At 41.1% G+C, this 22383-nt stretch overlaps 3 protein-coding genes across 3 annotated transcripts; 2 read left to right on the top strand and 1 right to left on the bottom strand.

Moving 5' to 3' along the window:
* Positions 1-4035: 4035 nt before the first annotated feature.
* LOC127784122 (putative receptor protein kinase ZmPK1) lies at positions 4036-6570 on the bottom strand. The gene has a single exon (XM_052311346.1). The coding sequence runs from the start codon at positions 6568-6570 to the stop codon at positions 4225-4227; it is 2346 nt and encodes a 781-aa protein (XP_052167306.1). The 3' UTR covers positions 4036-4224.
* Positions 6571-12787: 6217 nt separating this feature from the next.
* On the top strand, positions 12788-15578 carry LOC127783077 (putative receptor protein kinase ZmPK1). The gene has a single exon (XM_052310344.1). The coding sequence runs from the start codon at positions 12813-12815 to the stop codon at positions 15204-15206; it is 2394 nt and encodes a 797-aa protein (XP_052166304.1). The 5' UTR covers positions 12788-12812; the 3' UTR covers positions 15207-15578.
* Positions 15579-19143: 3565 nt separating this feature from the next.
* LOC127783086 (putative receptor protein kinase ZmPK1) lies at positions 19144-21982 on the top strand. The gene has a single exon (XM_052310350.1). It carries the CDS (start codon positions 19309-19311, stop codon positions 21694-21696), a length of 2388 nt encoding a protein of 795 aa, XP_052166310.1. The 5' UTR covers positions 19144-19308; the 3' UTR covers positions 21697-21982.
* Positions 21983-22383: the final 401 nt, after the last annotated feature.

Genomic DNA, 22383 nt, shown 5'->3' with positions numbered 1-22383 from the left:
TTCTAAATTGTATTTCTATATGGACTCTACTTTTTCTTTTTCTCCGATTAATGTGAGAATTTCTAGACCATGAGAGCGAACGTGGAGGCTCCTTTTTCTATTCCTTTAATAATATAACTAGCTGGGTGGCCCGAGCAATTGCGCGGCTAGCACCGATATAAAATTATCTAATTTTTAATATAGTTTTACTTAAAATTTTGTTAAATAGATATCTCGTTGTCTTAAGACTTTGAAAAACCAAACCTTATCATCCCTGTATTTCTAATTTTATTTTTTAAAAAGTTATGTCAGTTGCTACTCCTAAATTCTTTGTCACCCCTCATTTATGTGCTTTCTCGATCTACCACTACGTCTATTTGTTCTCACTAAAAACCTCTAAAAATTAGACTTATAGTTTTTAGAGTTTATTGTCTCATTTGGGTTTTGTTTTTATAATTTTCAGAAGTCTCGTCAAATGCTGCCACCATACTACTCTACGGTCCATCCACTGCCTCTTCTCTTTATTTTCATTGGGATTTTAAAAATCAAACGTAATTACCATTTGGGTTCTTTTTTTACTTTCTAGAAGTTCCACCAAATTGTCAGCACCTTTACCACTATACACATGTACTGCTCGCCCGCTGCCCCCCTCTTTATTGTCTTTGAGATTTTAAAATTCGAACATAATTATTATTGGGTTTTTTTTTTTTTACTTTTTAGAAGTCCCGCCAACCGTTGTAACCACGTCCATCGTCCCTCCTTTTAATCATCATTGGGATTGTATTTGGGGTTTTGTTTATAGTTTTTAGGTATTCCATCAACCGCCACCACTCTAATCCTTTACATGCATGTTGCTTCTTCTATTTGTTGTCATTTGTCATCTTTTTATAATTTTTAGAAGTCATATCAAACCCTGTCACCATACTTCTCTTCGGCCTATCCACTGCCTCTTCTCTTTATTGTCATTGGGATTTTAAAATTCGAACATAATTATTATTTGGATTCATATTTTACTTTCTATAAGTCCGGCCAACCGCCATGATCGGGCTGCTTAACGGCCCATCCGTCGTCCCTCCTTTTAATCATCATTGGGATTCTATTTGAGGTTTTGTTAATAGTTTTTGATGTCCTATCAACCGCCACCATTCTACTTCTTTATAAACTTGTTGCTTCTCCCCCTCTTTATTGTTGTTTGTCATCATTTGTGTTCTAGATGGAGTTTTTTTAGAAGTCCATATTTTTCATTCCAATATTTTTATTTACAAATTATATTCCTACTTAAACTCTTATAATTATTTTTCTATTTTCAGAATTTATTTTTTTGTTATTTCAAATTTTAGTTAATCTCGTCATATGTTCTAGATGGTCTCTTATTTCAATAGTTTTTATTTTTTTATGATGAATTTAAGTTATTTATAAGTTTTATTCCTAGGTGAAATATTATTTTTTCTTTTTCTATTTTTGGAATTTATTTTAATTTTTATTTAGAATTTTGGTTAATATCGTATTATGTCTTATATGAATTATTTTTAAATGTTTTTTTATTTTCAATTTTATAGTTGTTTCATCCTACTCAAACTATCTTTTTTATTTCTCTAATTTCGGATTTTATTTTATTTTTATTCCAAATTTTAATTAATCTCGTATTGGATTCTTATATGGACTCTTCTTTTAATATTCCTTATTTTTAATTCCGAATTCCAGTTATTTCTAGATTGTATTCCTACATGAACTCTTCTTTTTCCAATTTAAGATTTTATTTTATTTTTATTCCGAATTTTAATTAATCTCGTATTGGATTCTTATACGAATTCTTCTTTCAATATTGCTTATTTGTAATTCCGAATTTCAGCTATTTTTAAATTGTATTTCTATTTGGACTCTTCTTTTCTTTTTCTCTGATTAATGTGGGAATTTCTAGCCTCCACAACGAATGTGATGCCTTCTTTTCGAGCTGTTTTAATAATATAATATATAGATTAGTAATTTAGAATAAGATTAGAAGTATTTTAGAATTATGAATATGGACATATATCTATATCCAAATTTAATATATTCAAATTTATAGTTCTACGGTGGATGTAAAGTTACCGCATACTTCCTCCGTCCCAAAAAAACTCAACCTAGTACTCCTATCTAGATTTGTTTTACTAGATTATATCTCATCGAAGTAGTAGGTTGAGTTTTTTTTTGGACGGAGAGAGTATTACCATGCAGAACGCCATCACTTCGAATTTCGTTATGAAAAAGCTAGTCAGTGCTGATAGATGATTCAAGAGGTGAATCAGACATCCTTCAAACCGCCTTGGCCCTTGAGCGACTCTGCGACTGAACCACTTCACCACTCCCCACTCCCCACTTCACCAGCGAACCAGCCGTGCCGAGTGCCGAACTGCCGCTGCGCTCGCCTTCACTTCGCCTCCACCACGTTGCCTCGGGCCTCTTGCCACCAGCGGAGCCATCAGATCTGCAGCTCTCTCCGTGTCCCCGGCCGCGTCCGGCGTGCTCTCCGCGCAGGTGAATGTTATCCCCCCCCCCCCCCCCCCCCCCCTCCGCCCTTGTCCCTGCCCCGTGCAGACCTCTATTGTCTTTGCGGAATTCTATCGAACACCTTGGCGGCAACCACGAGAATGGGGAATCGGGGATGACTCGGATGATTGAGGACATATCGCGTGCCCCTCCCTCTTGATGGCTCGGTTATGTTATTACTAGTCTCGTGATGGTATTAGAAAACTGACATTTTTGCCGTCAATTGGTACCCCACAGGTGATGTCGCAGCTGTAGATAGATGAGGCGATGAGCCATCCCTAGAACTGAATGCGGCTGTGCATAGCGGAGAGCGTATCCTTTATGGCTTTGTGTATGTGTATATTTTTTAAGGAAAGTAAGCTTACTGCTTACGAGATCACATGGTACTGTGGTAGTGTAAATCATGCGCCAAAGGATCAAGAGAAATGTGCACTAAATTGATATTGTGTATATCATATCCTTACTTGGGCCCTTCTGAATAACTGAACGCAGCTTGCCATCAAATAAAGGTACTGGTATCGTACTTCTTTCTAAATGAACCTACTTAGTTTCATGCAAGAGTTCATACAGACACCAGAATATTCAACAGATTCATTACAATTAAGAACAAGTTGATATATTATTGCCCTAAGAAGAATTCATAACATGCTCGAACTGATCTTTTCTCTATGGTATAATAATTCTTCTTCTTGCAAAATAAAATTAGTGTTGTTATTGGTCACCATTAGTAGGTTGTCTGATTATCGCGGTGGTTGTACTCTAGGAGAACTTCCAGTATTTAAATCATTATTAGTGAGCTGGTTCTTTCAAGGAAAGAGTTCCTTTCTGGTCCTTACAAATTTTCCAACGATAGGTGTAGCAGTCTAGCACCTTTCATCATTATCTTAATTCACTTGTTTAGGATCAAAATGGCCATATTATATAGTATTAACTACTCGTAGGTGAGGCACCCTCAAATCCTATTTGCCATTTTAATCTCTGATACTCAGTGCCTTGAGGGAATTTTTAGCAAACATTCTGCGGACTGTGCTGATTATCATTGATTTGTATTATGTTTACATAACTACCACACATGATCATGGATGACTAGGTAAGTTACAGGATGTCATACTCAAGTCAACTATTTATTCTTGGATTCTATATTCTCTTTAAGCTTTGTACATTATCTGGGCAAATCAGCTAGCAGCCTAGCATATTAAATCAACCTTACTATTCCAGGGAACAACAAATACTTAAATTCGTAAATTTATTTGTGGTCATATCGTGAGACACTACTCGTTGTCTAAAGCATGATGGAAGGGTCTTTCCTGGTTAGATCTCTAACGGGTGAAAAAATGTGAAGAAATAGTTGTTGGATGCTGTTGCTGTATTTCCCAACAGATGACTACACCAGCAACACAACTACAAATTATTCTTAGCTACGTGGAAATATATACGTGGAGAATGACACGTCAATATGAGGAGATTCTCAGGAGACTCACCAGAAGTGCAAAGTTAAGAACTTTAAACATTGGTACAGCGTTCCACTGATCCAACACACTTATTTTTCTATTGGATGTACATTTGAATAAACAAACCTGCCACTATACTGAAATGAATTTATAGAAGTATCTGACTTATTTTATCTAACAAGAACTGTTTACTTCAAGTATTGTGCATGCTAAACTGAATAACTAGTTTTTGATCCTTCAAATCAAAACACTATTGCTTTGCAGGTCACCATGAGTAGGCTGGGTGATTGTCTTGGTCATCACATGCCAGGAAGGCTTTTGCAATTTCATCCATTGTAGGCCTGCTGTTTCTTTCTTCAAGACAAGATATAGCAACTTCCACCATTACCTTTGCTTGCTCAGAATTGAAATGCCCATTCAGTCTAGTATCAATTACATCCTTGACGTCCCCAGTAGCCAGAATATGTTTCATGACCTGCACAAAATCTCTGAGCTCCACCTCCCTCCCATCCACTTTTATCCCGCTTGATATCCTGCTTCCAGTTACAATCTCAAGAAGAACAACACCATAACTGTAGACATCAACCTTTGCATTGATTGGTGAGTTCAACGCCCATTCTGGTGCCATGTAGCCCATTGTACCCCTCATATGCGTGAAGTTTAAACTGGTACTGTCTCTCTTTGAGAGTTTGGCCAGTCCAAAGTCTGCTATCTTCACTTCAAAATCTCTGGTCAGAAGTATGTTCTCTGGTTTTACATCACAATGGACAACCCACTCTAGGCACTCGTGATGGAGATAGGCCAAACCTCTAGCTGTACCCAACGCTATTTTGAACCGTTGGCTCCATGCAAGCAATCGCTCAGCACTTACATCACCAAATAGATACTTGTCCAGTGATTCATTGTCCACATACTCATACACCAGTAGTTTTTGCTGACCCTCGGAGCAAAAACCCCACATCCTAACTAAGTTCATGTGATTGATCCTTCCAATAATACTCATTTCTGCCCAGAATTCCTCCTCACCATGTGAAATATTCATTAGCCTCTTCACCGCTATCACTCTCTTATCTTCAAGTACTCCTCTGTAAACAATACCAGAGGCTCCTCTTCCAATCTCTTCCTTGAACTTTCCAGTTGCCTCCCTTAATTCTCGGTACGTGAACATCCTGAATTGGCTTGTTACCATCCTGTAGCCTGCCTCCATTGACATGGGTATGTTGTGCTTGCTGTAAAGAAACCACCAGCTTGTACCTGTGAAGATTAGCACTAGAGCTCCCAATACTGCTGCAAACACATAATAGGTTGCATAATTTTTATTTGCATCATTCATTCCGTACATACTTGAAGATCCTAGTACAATCTCTTTGGTTGGGTTGCATGAGAGATCGGACTGTTTGGAAACCATATTCTTGGGTAGTTTGATGTAGTTATCACCCGGAAAATTTGTGGAGCTGTAGCCATTGAAGAGTACATATTTGATGTAACAAGTTCCAGACCCTGTCTTATACGTGACTGCTGAGCAGGAGCAGATGTCCAAGCAAGTCTTTTTACATTCTTTAAGTGAGATGGATTGGTTGATGATTAGATCGAAGCCATAAAAGTCGGTTTGAGCGAGCTTGAAGAACTCATATTCTTCTATTTTGCTGCAGTTTTTGCTGAATAGTGGACGACAACCTCTGCTCCAGTTTGTTGGATCTCTCATCTCATATCCAGGGGGACAAGAACACTTGAAGCTTGGCAAGAACTCACATATACCATTCTCGCCACACAGTCCATGCACATCACACAATTTTGCTATAGCCTGCCATGAGACTTTCCAGCTCCCATCTGATGCATTCAAACTATACATTCTTAGATTCCCATCATAATCAAGCGTCAGCCTTCTGTTGATTCCAGCACCCCAATCAGCAGCCTTGATATCCAGCTTATCAGTTGAGAGGAAGTGTCCTTCAGTGTCAAGGATTGCATTCCTGGAGCCATTGTAGCTAGTCCTCCCAATATCAAACACTGAGTAGTCTGGACTTGGCCAATAGATGCTAGATATTTCTGGCCCATCATACATGAGGCGTAACACATTGTCATTGTCAAAATAGAGGTTGAAATAACCAGAGACCAGTCTTGTACCTTTGGTGAGAGGCTGTAATGGAAGCAAGGTATCCGTTGGTGCCCAGAAGCTTTGCCATAACTTCGTGCCTGTGGAGTCTCTGATGACGAGATTGCCAGTGTCAAGAAGGACAGCCGTTGTGCCCTTGCCAGAGCTCGTCTTGCTGTCCCAATTTGCGGTGCCATTGACATCAGCGAGGACCAGGTTACCTTCATGGTTCAGTGTCACCTTAGAGCCATGGCCATTTACCGGGGACTTGGGGTTTGCAGACCATACGACGGTCCTATTCTTGCTGTTGGTGAACCAGATGGAGAAGGAGAAAGCATTCCCTCCAACTTCATAGAAGCCACAAGAGAAATCGGCGTTTGGTGAGGTAAGGAAGGTTTGCTTATGCTCTTCAACAAATAAGGATGAGCCGGTGCTTAGCATCAACAGGGGTGAAGCATATGAGAATGGCAGTACACTGATCAAGGGAAGAATGACTAGACAGAGTAATCTTGCCATTTTGTTTTCTTTGTGTTCAGGCCATCAGATCATGGTATGGAGGAAGGTGTTTGCTTCCATTTATGATGCTCTGCCTCATCCTTATTTGATATCCACCTGTTGCAAAGGTTCTTTCGTGGAGTCAAATTTGAATCCATGCTGCAAATTCTACATGCCTAAACCAGTAAACCGGGAATAGTTAAGTGCTCCTTCAGGACATTGTCGCATTGCATTCAGTCCTGGCGGCTTTCAGGTATATGAAAGTGATTGAATATATTACTGCTTTTAAAGCTCTCTAATTTTAGAAGGTCTGAACTTTTGTTTTTACCATCATTCTCTAATCGTGCAGCTTAAATATTTGACATGTTTCTTGTCTTGGTCATACAATCTTCATGACAGCTTTCACATTTTTGAGAGCTGCCTCATTATTTCTCAATACCAACATTCTGTTTGGCGTGGACGATTTGGAAAGAAAGAAACAATCGGGTCTTCAACCAAAAGAGCAGGACATGGGCGGAAATTGCTAGGGCCATGACGGGCGAAGCGGACCTTTGGCGGTTGGCTAGAGCCGCGATACCGGCCATGGCGACCCCTATGTCGGGTGGAAGGTCGCCACATTCGTTGGGAGATTAGGCTTTTATTTTCTTCCTCCTCCCCCCTCCTGTATCTTGTCCCCTTCGTGTTTTTGATTTTTCGGCCTGCTCTGTAAATACTTTTATTCCTTCTTAATACAAAGATGCGCCCCTCGCGTATTCCAAAAAAAAACATTCTGTTTGGTGCTGCTAGCTATATGGACTCTAGAGTATATAACTATATATGGGAGTAATTTGTCTACTTGGAGCAAAGATTGGCTATGTTCATTCCATGCCATTGTTTGGGATGCTGACTTGTTGATTGCCAGTTGTAGAGGTGGACAATTGGTTTGGTAATTTGCATGATAAATGCCCTGATCGTTAGGGTGACAGTGACGCGCAAGTCATGTGCCGTGTCTGACCGGGCAGTTCGGTATTGTATTGTCATTGATCATTGTGTTGTCACTGTCTCGTGGAGTCGTGGTACCAATATCATTGCGGCGATGCTAGCCGAACTGACATGGTTTATCTTTTCTTTTTAATTGGCTATTAAAAGTAGACTGAACACTAAAGTTGTGCCCGTTATTATAGGTTCCCAAATTAATTGGTATGGCCGGCAAATTGTGGTCACGCTTCCTAAAGCTGCCTTATGATTTATGCTTGCTGATTTTACGTCGATAAATCTTTGCAGGTTGTAACACTTCCGAGGGGATCTCTAAACAAACATCCAAAACATTTTCAGCTCAATGAACCAGCTGGAGCTGTTCAAAGTTCAGCAGTGAGTCGGATTCCTCATGCCGGTCCAAGGGCCGACGAGGCGGCGAGTGCTCCGCGAGAGAGGTGAGGAGGATCTGTCACGGGTGAGCCGCCGTGAGCGTGTCGCTAGTGTTTAGAGTTTTCATGTTCCTGGAAGGAACCAGCTGCTTAGTATAGAACATTCCATTTGATTTGACGTGCTGATGATTGGTTTACTACTAGCTATTGGTCCAATATGTTCATCCGTGGTCAGTGATTGATTGTGCTCCTTTGTCTTCTTGTTACTGACGATATACCACTTGTGCTTGTGCATGCCTAAACTGACCGATGCTAGAATTTAATACTGGAGCTTCACAGAGCTTGTACGCTAGGTCTGTGTTTAGTTCCACGCCAAAATTAGAAGTTTGAAGAAATTGGAACAGAAAAGTTGGAAGTTTGTGTGTGTAGAAAAGTTTGATGTAACGGAAAAGTTGGAAGTTTGAAGAAAAAAGTTAGAATCTAAACATGGCCTAGGTAAGAAACCATGGTGCACCATCATTCTATGTCACCCAATATTAGGGGTGGAAACGAGCCAAGCCAAGCTTGGCTCGGCTCGGCTTGCAATGGCTCGCAACAAGTTAGACTTGGCTCGGCTCGGTTAGGGAAACGAGTTAAAATATAAGCTCGGCTCGGCTTATTTCCTAGCTCGAGCTGGCTTGCGAGCCTTCCATTGAAGATACATAATTTGTAATCATTAAGAAAAGCAATAACAAGTCATCAACATGTAAAATTAAAATAACTTTATATATTCAATTCATCAAAATATAGATGATAAATTACATATTAACAAATAATAACTCCACTAGAAGATAAAATCATCCATATAAATACATGATGGCCTAGGCTCACGAACCAAATCAAGCGGCTCGCGAGCCAGCTCGGACTCGGCTTGTTTCAGAAACGAGCTGAAAAGGAGACTTAGGCTTGGCTCGTTTGGCATTCAAGCCGACCGAGCTAAGCGAGCTCGAGCCAAGCCCGAGCTGAGCTCACGAGCCCAAGCTTTTTGTCCACCCCTACCCAAGATGCGGTTCTGATTGCTAAGGGCAAGCTTGGATGTTTGGTTAATCTTTACCCCTACAAATATTTTCCACTTGTAATTTTTGGGTCACCCAAAAAACCCTTCTATTACACCTGAATTTCTTTGCTCTTCTGAACATCTGTTTTTCTTTTTTTTTTTTAACAAATCGACGAGCGCCAATTCCATTTCTGAACATTTGGGTATTATGAAGCTAGCAGCAGGTGAGCAGGTTACGGTATGAACAAAACACAGAACAGAAATTTGACTACCTATTGCTCAACAAACTTTTAACATTTGTAAGCTTTCATCTGTATGAAATAACATTCAGAAGTACCAGGATGAGCCTTTCCATGTTTCAAGTTTTAGTGATGTATGTGCTGGAAATTTATTATATACCAAAGGAGACAGATCTTGCTCAATTGTTCAGAGAAAAATCAGAGTTCAGACAAAATCAGGGTTAACTATTGGCTTCGAAGCTATGGATGTTTGCGGCGGCGTGGATCAAAGCCATGAACGATGGCGGCGGTGTGGATCGAAGCTGTGTGCAACAACGACGATGTGGATCGAGGCCGAGCTGGCCACTATGGAAGGGGTGAGAGTGAGACGATCCGGCGCGAAGAGGCCGAGCCCGATAATTGTCGGAAAATAAATGTGGGCTGCTGAGGCCACACTTTGGTTGAGAGGGAGAATCTAGGCCCATATAAGGCCCATTCCAGAGAAATCTTCAATAGATTACTCGTGACATTTGGCTGATTGGCTCGTGTCGTCGCTCCCTTTTTTCCCCTTCTACGTTTTTTTGCAGAATCTTTTACTCGTGATGGCGTAGTATCATTGACTTGTTTGGGTATTTTAGGGTTTTTTAATTCGGTTAAATGGTTAATAGCATGTTCTTAAAAAAAAACAGTAATAACATGGTATTTTTTTCGGGAATAATAACATGGTATTTTGTCTACGCCGGCGCCGAGTAAACTTGTGCGAATTAGACCATTGGAGAAGATCAGAAGAGTGTAAGAAACTAAGAAAGATTGGTTTATATTTATTTTGGTCTGAATACAGCCTTATTTTTCCTTTTTTCATGCACATGCGTATTACATATTGTATATACCTTTTTCTCTAAAATTTTGATATACATCTGATGATCTGAATACTCTTTTTTTTTTTAATAATCACCGGAGGGGAGAGCTTCCCCACCTGAATTTCCATTGAAATTAAAGCAGAGATGTTCATACAAACACAAACAGAAACAGAAGCAGGGCCAGCGGCCTGCTATTACATTTGATCAGAATTTAGGGGGTGGGAGAGTACTTGCTTCCAGGTGGAAACAACGATTCTATCCTGGTTCTTTAACCGGTGTGCCCAGAGAGTTGCGTCTTCGATACATCGTTGGAGGAGGCGACGATGACAAGGCTCCTGATTTCTGAAGATGACATCATGGTGGTGGCTCCAGAGTCCCCAAAGGCAGAGCAGAAAGAAGGGGCGGAAGTGCGCTATCGGGATGGCTGATGGTGGTTGTAATGCATGGAGCTGTTTTACATCGTCAATACCTGGATCGATGTGGAGTGAAGCCCATAGACCAGAGGCAAAAGGACAGTGAAGAAAGAGGTGACTTGTTTCATCTGCTAAGCTGCATATTGCGCAAATTGGAGACGGAACAATATTCTTTGCATGTACTGCCACTGTTGCTTCTTGTTGCCTGGAAGGGGTGAATAGAGCTGGGAATTTCTCTTGCAGTGGCATTTGTATAAGCCATCGATCTTTCCGAAAGCTGGCTCTGATACCATTGCCCACTACAACTGAGGTCAATCTATTCAGATAGGGCAGAAGCTTCAGCCTTGCAGCCCAATGAGGTCCCATGGCTTGCAATGCCAATGCCAAGGAGCACTGTAAAAGAGCTCAAATTCTCTCTTCTCGCGAAAAGAAGAGCTCAAATCCTGTACATATACAATAAGATTAGGAGTACACCACAAAAATAAGGTTTTATGGGTATCATATAGATATATAGTGGATTTTCCTGGAGTATTTTACATTTGTCCATGCCAGGTAACGATATTGACCAGGAAGAGGCAGCTACGTTATACTCGCATGGTCAGTCACGCACTGACGATAGCTGAAGGCAAAGCAAGCTTAATTGCATCGATCAGAAAGCTGCAGGAAAACGATCCATGAATCCAAGACCGGGCAAGGGAGGAGAAAGACCAGTTGGTCGATGCTGTCCAAGCACTGATGTTATGTTACAAGAATGTGAGAAGAAAAATAAGGCACTTGCATTGCAGGTCCTAGTTTGAGCGGTTGAGCATGAAACCTTACGTCCCTCAAACAAGTAGCAGATTAAAGATGTGAAGTCGCTTACTGTGTGCCTGCAGGCCAGCCGGTTCTAGAAGCTGAAAGATGCACAAAAAAAACCAGGCAAGATGTGAAGTCTTAGGCCACTAGGTCGTACAAAATTTGTGCAATTAGTCTTAAATTAAGACAGTCTATAGAATATGATACTTCAACTTCCCTATGGACTGTACTGGAATTACAATTGGAGCGGCAGGTCAAGAAGATGCCATTTCCAGGCTTCCAGCTACATGCATATGTGCGTCTACTATTTTTGGTTATGTACTATCAAATCCTGAAAGAGTGTAAGTGCCATTGTGTCAAACAAAGCCAGTAGCCAAGAGGGGTAATTCTTGCAGTTTTGCATTATTTGGGCAGTAGAACTAGTATGACCACCATGGTTTCCCCTGCAGAATGAGATCAGCTGGTCAGGTCAAAACCAGGTAAAATGTCTCGCCACCAGAGAAAGATCAGCTAATGACATATCAAAACGGAAAGCGAAATTGGTAAGTGCTGATGACTGTGTGCGCTTTAGAAGAGACTTAGTGCAAGATAAAAAGATAGAATGAGCAAACTGAAACGAAGAGTCGTTTGGTCAAACCACAAGCTATCATGTCAAGATCCAAACTACTATTAATATCGTTGATTTTGTCATCCAAATTGCTATCAGTGGGGCGCTTCTTATATTGGACAAATACCAAAGAGAATGACTTTTAAATATTGAGAGAGAGAGAGATGATGACGACTTCAGGTCATGAACAAAATAAGATCGTACACAAACGTTTTACGATACGATGCAGCCACACTATTTGTTTTGTCCATCATAAATTGATAAATATTAAACATGACATCAGAGACAGATCTGGTGGGTAGATAATGAGAAAGTATCCAGTGAAAATCATAAGTGAAAACCATACCTAAAAGTTCTCTAAATTCATCAAAAAAATATTAGAGTTAGCAGTAGGCATCACATACATTCACAAGAAATCACAAGTTCAAACTCAACTTCATTTGAGAGGAAAAAAGAGATAAATTTTAGGTGAATAGTGCCATATTACTATTAATCCAAAAATTGTCCTCTTTTTACTCCCAAATAAAGTTCTTCTTTAAAGATACTTTTAACTTTCATACACTAGTTGCTTATGTAAAAGAACTTAGTTTGTGGCAGAAGGGAGAAAAAACTGATATATATATAATATACAAAATCACGGTTTCATCGGTACTCCTCTTTCACACATTGAAAGAAACACGGATGCCCCCATGAAGTTGACAATATTCCGTCTTGCAGTCTAAATCAAGCAATATAGTAGGACAATGCAATGTGTACACCGTGGAGATGCCCAACAGTGTTTTTGCCTTACCAACCCCAGTATTCAATTGTTCAAGTCAGCAACATACATGGGTATTACGGGCTTATGGCCACATGCGATTATGCGCTAATGCATATCGTCACCTAAGTAAGCCGCATAGTGTTAAAACTGAACCTAAAGCTACCTGCCTCTCTCTGTCTCTCTTTTTCTCTCTACTTCGATAGCCAAAGCTCCCTGGAAAAGGAGATAATGGCTGCGCTGCTGTATCTAACCATCCTCTCATCACTCTCCTTCCACCTCTGCTCTCGTGCTTCCCCATGGCGAACCATGACGACCGGCTCACACATCAGAGCTGAGGACCATGACAAGATCTTCCTCCTCTCACCTGATACCACCTTCTCTTGCGGCTTCTATCAGCTTGGCACAAATGCTTTCACCTTCTCCATCTGGTACACCCACACCACCGAGAAAACTGTCGTGTGGACGGCGAATCCCTACTCTCCGGCGAATGGGGGATACTCCCCAGTGAACCTTTACGGCTCCAGGGTGTCGCTGGGCCATGATGGCAACCTGGTCCTCACAGATACCAACTGCACGACGGTGTGGGAAAGCAAGACATCTTCAGGCAAGCATACTACAGTTACCCTTCTTGACACCGGCAATCTTATAATCAAGGATTCCAGCAATAGTACTGTGTGGCAGAGCTTCGACTCACCGACCGATACCTTGCTGCCATGGCAGAACCTGACCAAAAACATAAGGTTAGTCTCTCGTTATCATCACCTCTACTTTGATAACGATAATGTCCTGCGCCTATTATATGACGGCCCAGAGATTACAAGCATCTACTGGCCAAGTCCAGATTATAATGCCGAAAAAAATGGGCGTACTAGATTTAACAGCACCAGGATAGCATTTCTTGATGATGAGGGTAATTTTGTGTCAAGTGATGGATTCAAGATAGAGGCTACAGATTCAGGTCCTAGGATCAAGAGAAGGATTACAATTGATTATGATGGCAATTTTAGAATGTACAGCTTGAATGAGTCAACGGGCAACTGGACTATCACAGGGCAGGCCGTGATACAGATGTGTTATGTGCATGGGCTATGCGGCAAGAATGGGATATGTGACTACTCGGGAGGTCTAAGATGTAGATGTCCTCCAGAATATGTGATGGTTGATCCAACAGATTGGAACAAAGGATGTGAACCAACGTTTACAATCGATAGCAAAAGACCACATGAGGACTTTATGTTTGTCAAACAGCCTCATGCAGACTTCTATGGCTTCGATCTGGGATCAAATAAATCCATCTCATTTGAAGCATGTCAGAATATTTGCTTGAACAGCAGCTCCTGCTTATCATTCACATACAAGGGTGGGGATGGTTTATGTTACACTAAAGGCTTACTCTACAATGGTCAGGTGTACCCATATTTCCCCGGAGACAACTACATGAAAGTACCTAAGAATTCAAGCAAATCAACACCCTCAATCTCCAAACAACAAAGACTCACTTGCAACCTCAGTGCTCCTGAGATCATGCTAGGCTCAGCAAGTATGTATGGAACAAAGAAGGACAATATAAAGTGGGCATACTTCTATGTTTTTGCTGCAATATTGGGAGGTCTAGAGTCGCTTGTAATAGTGACAGGCTGGTACCTTTTTTTCAAGAAGCATAACATACCCAAGTCCATGGAGGATGGATACAAGATGATAACAAACCAGTTCAGGCGATTTACATACCGAGAATTGAAGGAAGCGACTGGAAAATTCAAAGAAGAGCTTGGGAGGGGTGGGGCTGGAATTGTTTATAGAGGAGTACTTGAAGATAAGAAAATAGTGGCAGTAAAGAAGCTTACAGACGTTCGGCAAGGAGAGGAGGAATTCTGGGCAGAAGTGACTCTAATTGGGAGGATCAATCACATAAATTTGGTAAGGATGTGGGGGTTTTGCTCAGAAGGGACAAACAGACTATTGGTATATGAGTATGTGGAGAACGAGTCATTGGACAAGTACCTCTTTGGTGAGAGATGCCATGAAAGGCTGCTAAGTTGGAGCCAAAGGTACAGGATTGCCCTGGGCACAGCCAGGGGTCTTGCTTATCTTCATCACGAATGCCTTGAGTGGGTCGTGCATTGTGATGTGAAACCAGAAAACATACTTCTAAGTAGAGATTTCGATGCCAAGATAGCAGACTTTGGACTAGCCAAACTTGCAAAGCGAGACAGCACTAGTTTCAATTTCACCCATATGAGAGGCACAATGGGCTACATGGCACCAGAATGGGCGTTGAATTTGCCGATCAATGCAAAGGTTGATGTCTACAGCTATGGAGTAGTACTCCTTGAGATTGTGACAGGAATCAGGGTTTCAAGCGGCATAGTGGTAGATGAAAGGCAAGTGGAGTTTCCAGAGTTTGTCCAGGAGGCCAAAAAGATTCAGGCTACAGGGAATGTCACCGATTTAGTGGATGACAGACTGCATGGACACTTTGATCCAGAGCAAGCAATTACAATGGTGAAGGTAGCGCTTTCATGCCTGGAAGAAAGAAGCAAGAGGCCAACAATGGATGAAATTCTGAAGGCTCTCATGTTATGTGATGACGAAGACGACTACCATCCTGCCTATTCATATTAGCCTGCAGCTACTGCATAAATTTTGAGATGTGTACGTAATAGGATATCCTAGATGATGTAATTATAGGCATAGCTAGATATGGTGACAAGGGCTTATTGTTTATGACATTGGAATTATTATATTGCATAATGTAACACATTTTGTTCTGTAGATGAAATGAGTGAATGAATAGTATGCAGGGCTATTCCAGAATTGATTGGTTTGTTCGTTTTCTCTCAATTATCTCTACAAGCCTACAAACTTTAACCGTCATTTTCACAAGCATCAAATCCATAACCCCACCCAAATAACCAGAAACTACTCCATATTAATTCAACATGCAGAGCAAAATAAAATTATCTGCAGCGTGCATAGTTTACAAGGAAACCATGCCCTCACCTCAGAAACACGCACCCTGTAAAGGATTGCGAAGAGCAGATCTCTTCTAGGCGTGATGGCCACCGGATAAGTTGCATTGCACCGAACAATTCTGCTTGAACCCATGGCTTCTGCGTCGCTCAAGGCACACCGGAAGCTTAAAGGAGAGCGCGATGCCAAGTGGTGAACACGGCATGAATGCGACTTAACCAGCAGGGAAGATGAACAGCTTTACCTCGTTTCTCGCCCTCGCAAGGGCAACAGCCTCCCCAGTCCCCACTGCCGGCACCTGACATGAGGGCAGTGATGCCGCCTGCGGCGGCAGAGCGGGGGAGGGAGAGAACCAGCGCGTGCGGCATAGCATACGCATTGGCGCTGCCGTCGCGACGTTCCCGGAGATCGGAAAGCCGACGGGAGTGGGGGGGGGGGGGGGGTGGCGGCTCGCCGCCGCCGCCGCGTGCGTGCGTGGGGAGTGGACACGGCGAGGAAGGCGGAAGGACTAGAGGAGTTCGAGGGAGGCGGCTCGCCGGAGTAGAAGTGGGCCGCCGTTTGATGGGCCATTCGCGTGGGCCTGTCCATCTGGTGATCACAACTGACACAACATGGTCGTAGTATAAGAATTTTGGTATATGATTCGTAATATTAGCAATGCCTTATCCAACCAAAATCTTTATTTTTAGGATGGAAGGAGTAGCTAGAAGTTAAATGCAAATCAAAATGAAATATAGACGTATTTATTTTTTGACAAAAATATATAAGCGTGTTTCAACTTGGAAAACATAATATTGTGGTAGGCCCTTTGTTATAAGGTAAATAAAAAATATTTAGGCATATTTTAAGGTAGAAGTGAACACGTAATACACCACGATTAAATATATAGAAAAATTGGTTATTATTGGTCTATATAGCATGCCTTAACATTGTGAAAGTGATCAATATAACACTTTTTATGTTATGCATAAGATATGCCTTTATGAAAAAAAATAAAAATAATTTATCTTTCCTCTCTCCCCTCACATGGCTATTGATTGAGTTTATTTTCTTAGACTTTTAAGTTAGTTTTTTGGCTTATATGATTTATAAGCTAATGGATATGAATCCTAACTTTAATGACAGAGTCATATATCTACCTCACATAAGCCAAAAAGGTTTCTTCAACTTAGTTCTTGGCTTAATAGTGTATAAGATTAGCTGCATGTTTATTTAGGCTCCCGTTTGGTAGAGTTTCAACTCCTAATTTTAACTCCAGGAGTTGAGTATGGAGCGGAGTTGTGGAGCTGCTTGAATCCAGCTCCACATCTTTAGTTCATTTTGTGAGACAGCTCCACCCAGCTCCACTCTCACTTTAGGTGGAGCTGAAAGCTTGAAACTGTTTGATTGAGCTCCTGCCACAGGAGGGGTGGAGCTGGAGCTGTGCCAAACAGGCCCTCAGACTTTTTAGCCTATAAGCTGGTTTATAAGCCTAAATAAAGAGTGACCTTTTTTTGGCATATCTCAAATCCTAACCAGGCTTAAATTGAGGCGGAAATAGAGGAAGACGCCTTACAGTCATTCCAACAATGCCACTGCAGAACGACATATTTAGTACTAGGCTGTGTTCGGAAGCACATGTTCCCAACACGTACAATGTGCATGGAAAACGGAGCGATCCATTAGCGTGTGATTAATTAAGTATTACTCCCTCCATCCCAAAATATAGCAACCTAGGATAGGATGAGACCCATCCTAAGACTACGAATCTAGACATGCTGATGGGTCTCATCCCATCCTAGATTGCTATATTTTGAAACGGAGGGAGTACCTCCGTTTTAGGTTATAAGACTTTTTAGCATTGCCCACATTCATATAAATGTTAATGAAAGGCACACATATGTGCCTAGATTCATTAACATTTATATGAATGTGGCAGTGCTAGAAAGTTTTATAATATAAAACGGAGGAAGTATTAGCTAATTTTTTTTCAAAAATGGATCAATATTTTTTTAAGCAACTTTCGTATAGAAACTTTTGCAAAAATCACATTGTTTAGCAGTAAACAATTTGAAAAGTGTGAGCGTGGAATACGAGAGAGAGGGGTTGGGAACCCAGGATTCCAAACATGGTATTATTATTTTGAGTACTATGGTTGTGTTTAGTTCCTTGGCCAAAATATTTTTTGAAGTATACAGACACACATTTGAAGTATTAAATATAGTATAATAACAAAACAAATTACAGATTCCTCCTGTAAACTGCGAGACGAATTTATTAAGCCTAATTAATACGTCATCAGTAAATGTTTACTGTAGCATCACATTATTAAATCATGGCGTAATTAGGCTAAAAAGATTTGTCTCGTAATTTACATGCAAACTGTGCAATTAGTTTTTTTTGTCCACATTTAATGTTCTATGCATATGTCCAAATATTCGATGTGACGTTTTTAGAAAAAAAAAATGAATCTAAACACAGGCTATGTAAGGGTTGGGTCTGATTCCTTCAGATGAAACGTCCCTGTTCAATTTACCCACCAATCTGAAGAGCATGGACTTTAGAGACGGTCCACCAGACCACCACATAAGGCATATATGAACAAAGCCGTACGACGGGATAAAAGAATGACGAGATGCCATAGGTGATAGGTTTGGTGAGAGTCATCATGACTCGCGCGACTGGGCTTTGCCGAGCATTTATAAATGGCCAACTACTAATGGCCTCTGTTTCAGAATAAGTTTATCTTTTAGCTATTGAAACACAAATTAAAACGAAGTGAAAAAAAATAAAAATGTTCTTCACCAATCGAAAAGGAAATATTAATGGGTGAGTAGGTGTATCAAAGAAATAAAACTCATCTTTCGACACATATTGATGGGTGGGTATGCTTATTGAAGGAATAAAACTCATCTTTTGACAGATAGATTAAAAAGTAAACTTATTTAGGATAAAAAGTAGAACCTAAAATTAACTTATTTTAGAACAAATGAAGTACTCCGTATTTAGCCTGTTGATCCGTTCTGGCCGTTCATAATTACATGGATGGACAAAAACTTCATCTATGTTGTTGACAAATATATTGAGAAGAAATATAGTCGGTTGGTCCCCAAAACAAAATTACAGTTTTCCAATATATACAACACTAGGAGATAACTCTTTCCTCATGGTATCCCCTCACGTATGTAAAACGAAGTAGCTTATTAACACATAATTAATTGAATATTAGCTATATTTTTTAAAAAATAGATTAATATGATTTTAAAAGCAACTTTTATATAGAATTTTTTTTTAAAAAAAAGGACAGTCGTTTAGAAAACGTGCACGCGAATAACGAATGAGGTGAGTTAGTAACTGTAATAACCAAAGAACACAGCCACAGTTTCCATGTTATCTTTCGGTGGAACAAAGAACGAATGTGATGTGTGCTGAGAATCTCAACCTCTCCCAGGCAAAGGAGAGCTGGAGAGGGTACACAGGAACCAAAAAAAAAAGCACACGTCAGATTCTCGGTGATCCAATCCAATGAACAAGATCACGCGAGTAAAGTAACACTCACTGTAGATGAAAATAAGCCAGCCAAACTCACCAGTCACCATCCAGTGGCAATGTGGCATCTCGTCCTATAGTTAACGCATATGGGTATCTCAAGAGATATGGTCACAAGATTGACAAGAATCAGTGAGTGCCCCACAGGCCACAGGGCACAGCCTGCGCACACACAAAGAAGCCAATATCCTTTCCACTCGTCACCCCCCAACAACCAAAAATCCAGATGGGTAAGTTCCTGTGCCCACTCTTCATTTCCTTCATCTCCGTTCTTTTGTGCTGCGCCGCATCTGCATCCCCATGGCAAACCATAGGCACAGGTACATCTCTCCAGGTAGATCATGGAGAAACCTTCCTTGTTTCACCAGACACAACCTTCTCCTGCGGCTTCTACCCATCTGGAGATGACACGAACGCCTTCTACTTCTCCATCTGGTTCACCCATGCCACCGACAGGACGGTGGTCTGGACCGCAGACTCTGGCCTTCCGGTGAACGGCCATGGCTCCAAGATATCCCTGAGCCATGAGGGCAACCTGGCTTTTACCGATGTCAATGGCACCACGGTCTGGGAGAGCAAGACTGGCTGGGGCAAGCACACCACGGTGGCTCTGCTCAACAGTGGCAATATGGTAATCAAGGCCTCCGACTCCGAGGATAAGATCGTGTGGCAGAGCTTCGACTGGCCTACTGACACCCTGCTACCATCGCAGCGTCTCACAAGAGAGAAGAGGTTAGTCTCCCAATCTGGTAACCATTTCCTGTATTTCGACAACGATAATGTCCTCCGGCTCCAGTACAATGGACCAGAAATCACAAGCATATACTGGCCAAGTCCAGACTACACCGCAGTGCAGAACGGCCGGACTAGATTCAACAGCAGCAAGATAGCGGTCCTGGACGACGAGGGCAGGTTCTTGTCAAGCGACGGGTTCAAAATGGTAGCCCTGGATTCAGGTTTAGGGATACAGAGAAGGATCACCGTTGATTATGATGGCAACCTCAGAATGTACAGCTTGAATGCATCAGATGGCAACTGGACTATCACAGGGGAAGGTGTATTGCAGATGTGCTATGTGCATGGATTGTGTGGAAGAAATGGAATTTGTGAGTACTCACCAGGTCTCAGATGTACTTGTCCTCCAGGATACGAGATGACTGATCCCGAGAACTGGAGTAGAGGCTGCAGGCCAACATTCAGCGTCAGCTGTGGCCAGCAACGCGAGGATTTTACGTTCGTCAAGATTCCTCATGGTGACTATTATGGCTTTGATCTGACTTCAAACAAGTCAATCTCGCTTGAAGAATGCATGAGGATTTGTATGGACAGCTGCGTGTGCTTATCTTTTACCTACAAGGGTGGAGATGGTCTGTGTTACACTAAAGGCCTGCTCTACAATGGCCAGGTTTATCCATATTTTCCTGGAGACAACTACATCAAACTTCCTAAGAACGTTGCTTCAACATCCTTGATCTCCAAACATCATGGTCTTACCTGCAAGCCAAATGCTTCAAAAGTTATGTTAGTATCCATAGATGCATACAGAAAAAATTCTGACAACATAATGTGGGCATACTTATATGTCTTTGCTACTATAATAGGAGCAGTTGAGTTGGTCTTTATCATGACAGGGTGGTACTTTCTTTTTAAAATGCATAACATACCCAAGTCCATGGAGGAAGGTTACAAAATGATAACAAGCCAGTTCAGGAGGTTTACATACCGCGAATTGGTGGAAGCAACGGGAAAATTTAAAGAAGAGCTTGGAAAAGGTGGCAGTGGTACAGTTTACAGAGGAATACTTGGGGATAAGAAGGTGGTTGCAGTAAAGAAACTTACAGATGTTAGACAGGGTGAAGAGGAATTTTGGGCAGAAGTGACGTTAATTGGGAGGATCAATCACATAAATTTGGTCAGAATGTGGGGATTCTGCTCAGAGGGTCGTCAGAGGTTATTAGTCTACGAGTATGTGGAAAATGAGTCATTGGATAGGTACCTTTTTGATGACAGTGGCACCAGAAAGTTGCTCTCATGGAGCCAACGGTTCAAGATTGCCTTAGGAACAGCTAGAGGCCTTGCCTACCTCCATCATGAATGCCTTGAATGGGTTGTTCATTGTGATGTTAAGCCAGAAAACATACTGCTGAACCGAGATTTTGAAGCCAAGATAGCAGACTTTGGGCTATCCAAACTTTCAAAGAGAGACAGTTCTACCTTTAACTTCACTCATATGAGAGGCACAATGGGCTACATGGCACCAGAATGGGCACTGAATTTGCCAATCAATGCAAAGGTCGATGTTTACAGCTATGGGGTTGTGCTTCTGGAGATTGTGACTGGGACTAGAGTTTCAAGTGGGATAACAATAGACGAAGAAGACATAGACTTGATGCAATTCGTGCAGGTGGTAAAACAGATGCTCACTAGTGGTGAGGTCCTGGACACTATAGTAGACAGTAGGCTGAAAGGCCATTTCAATTGTGATCAAGCAAAAGCGATGGTGAAAGCAGCTATTTCATGTCTTGAGGAAAGAAGCAAGAGGCCAACAATGGATCAAATCGTAAAAGATCTCATGGTATACGACAATGAAGATTATCACCCAGCATACTTTTGACCACTTGTAATCAGAAAAAATATATATATATATAAAGCGAGCAAAGGCTTAGTCCCCTGCCCATAGGTCCCACGCTATTCTTAGAAGAAAAAACAGTACCAAAATGCAAATATGTCATTCTGTATCATGTGTGCCTTACAACATGAAATAGAAATGTTAGATATATTCTTTTCATTTTCTGCCTTGCATATTTTGTGTGTACTTGGCATTTTCAGATGCAGCCTAGCTGGTATGGGAGATTAACTACATGGCTATAAAAATTCATTTCATGTTTGTGTGGTACAAAGTATGTTATTTGCGCTATTTTGTCTAAATTCTCTGGGTTTTCTGAGGTTGTATAAGAATTTTCTGTTTATTGACTATTTGTAAAAGAAAAGAAAAGGTTATGTAACTTAAACTTCCAGACATGGATATACAGTATAGCAACATTATATTTGTCTTCTAGTTTGATAAACCATAAGCCACATAACAATCTCATGAAAATTTTAGTGAATTTTGACAAACAGGAGAACAATATCATCAAACTTTATTTAAGTCACCAAATTTGCTGTACATTAGTCAACAACTGGCATATGGAAGTCTAGTTTATGTTTTAAAAATTACTACACAAAAGTGTGTTGTAAATAGTGCTTTGTATTATGCATTTACTTGTGCATTCATTGAATAGTGCTTCCTAATATTCCACCG

The sequence above is a fragment of the Oryza glaberrima genome, chromosome 1 (assembly GCF_000147395.1).
Source record: "Oryza glaberrima chromosome 1, OglaRS2, whole genome shotgun sequence".
NCBI classification, from domain to species: Eukaryota; Viridiplantae; Streptophyta; class Magnoliopsida; order Poales; family Poaceae; genus Oryza; species Oryza glaberrima.
This window is presented reverse-complemented; position numbering and strand designations above follow the sequence as displayed.

Bases quoted from the DNA above. Each gene is read 5' to 3' on its own strand.
- LOC127783077 (XM_052310344.1), top strand. From the start codon at position 12,813: ATGGCTGCGCTGCTGTATCTAACCATCCTCTCATCACTCTCCTTCCAC.
- LOC127783086 (XM_052310350.1), top strand. From the start codon at position 19,309: ATGGGTAAGTTCCTGTGCCCACTCTTCATTTCCTTCATCTCCGTTCTT.
- LOC127784122 (XM_052311346.1), bottom strand. From the start codon at position 6,570: ATGGCAAGATTACTCTGTCTAGTCATTCTTCCCTTGATCAGTGTACTG.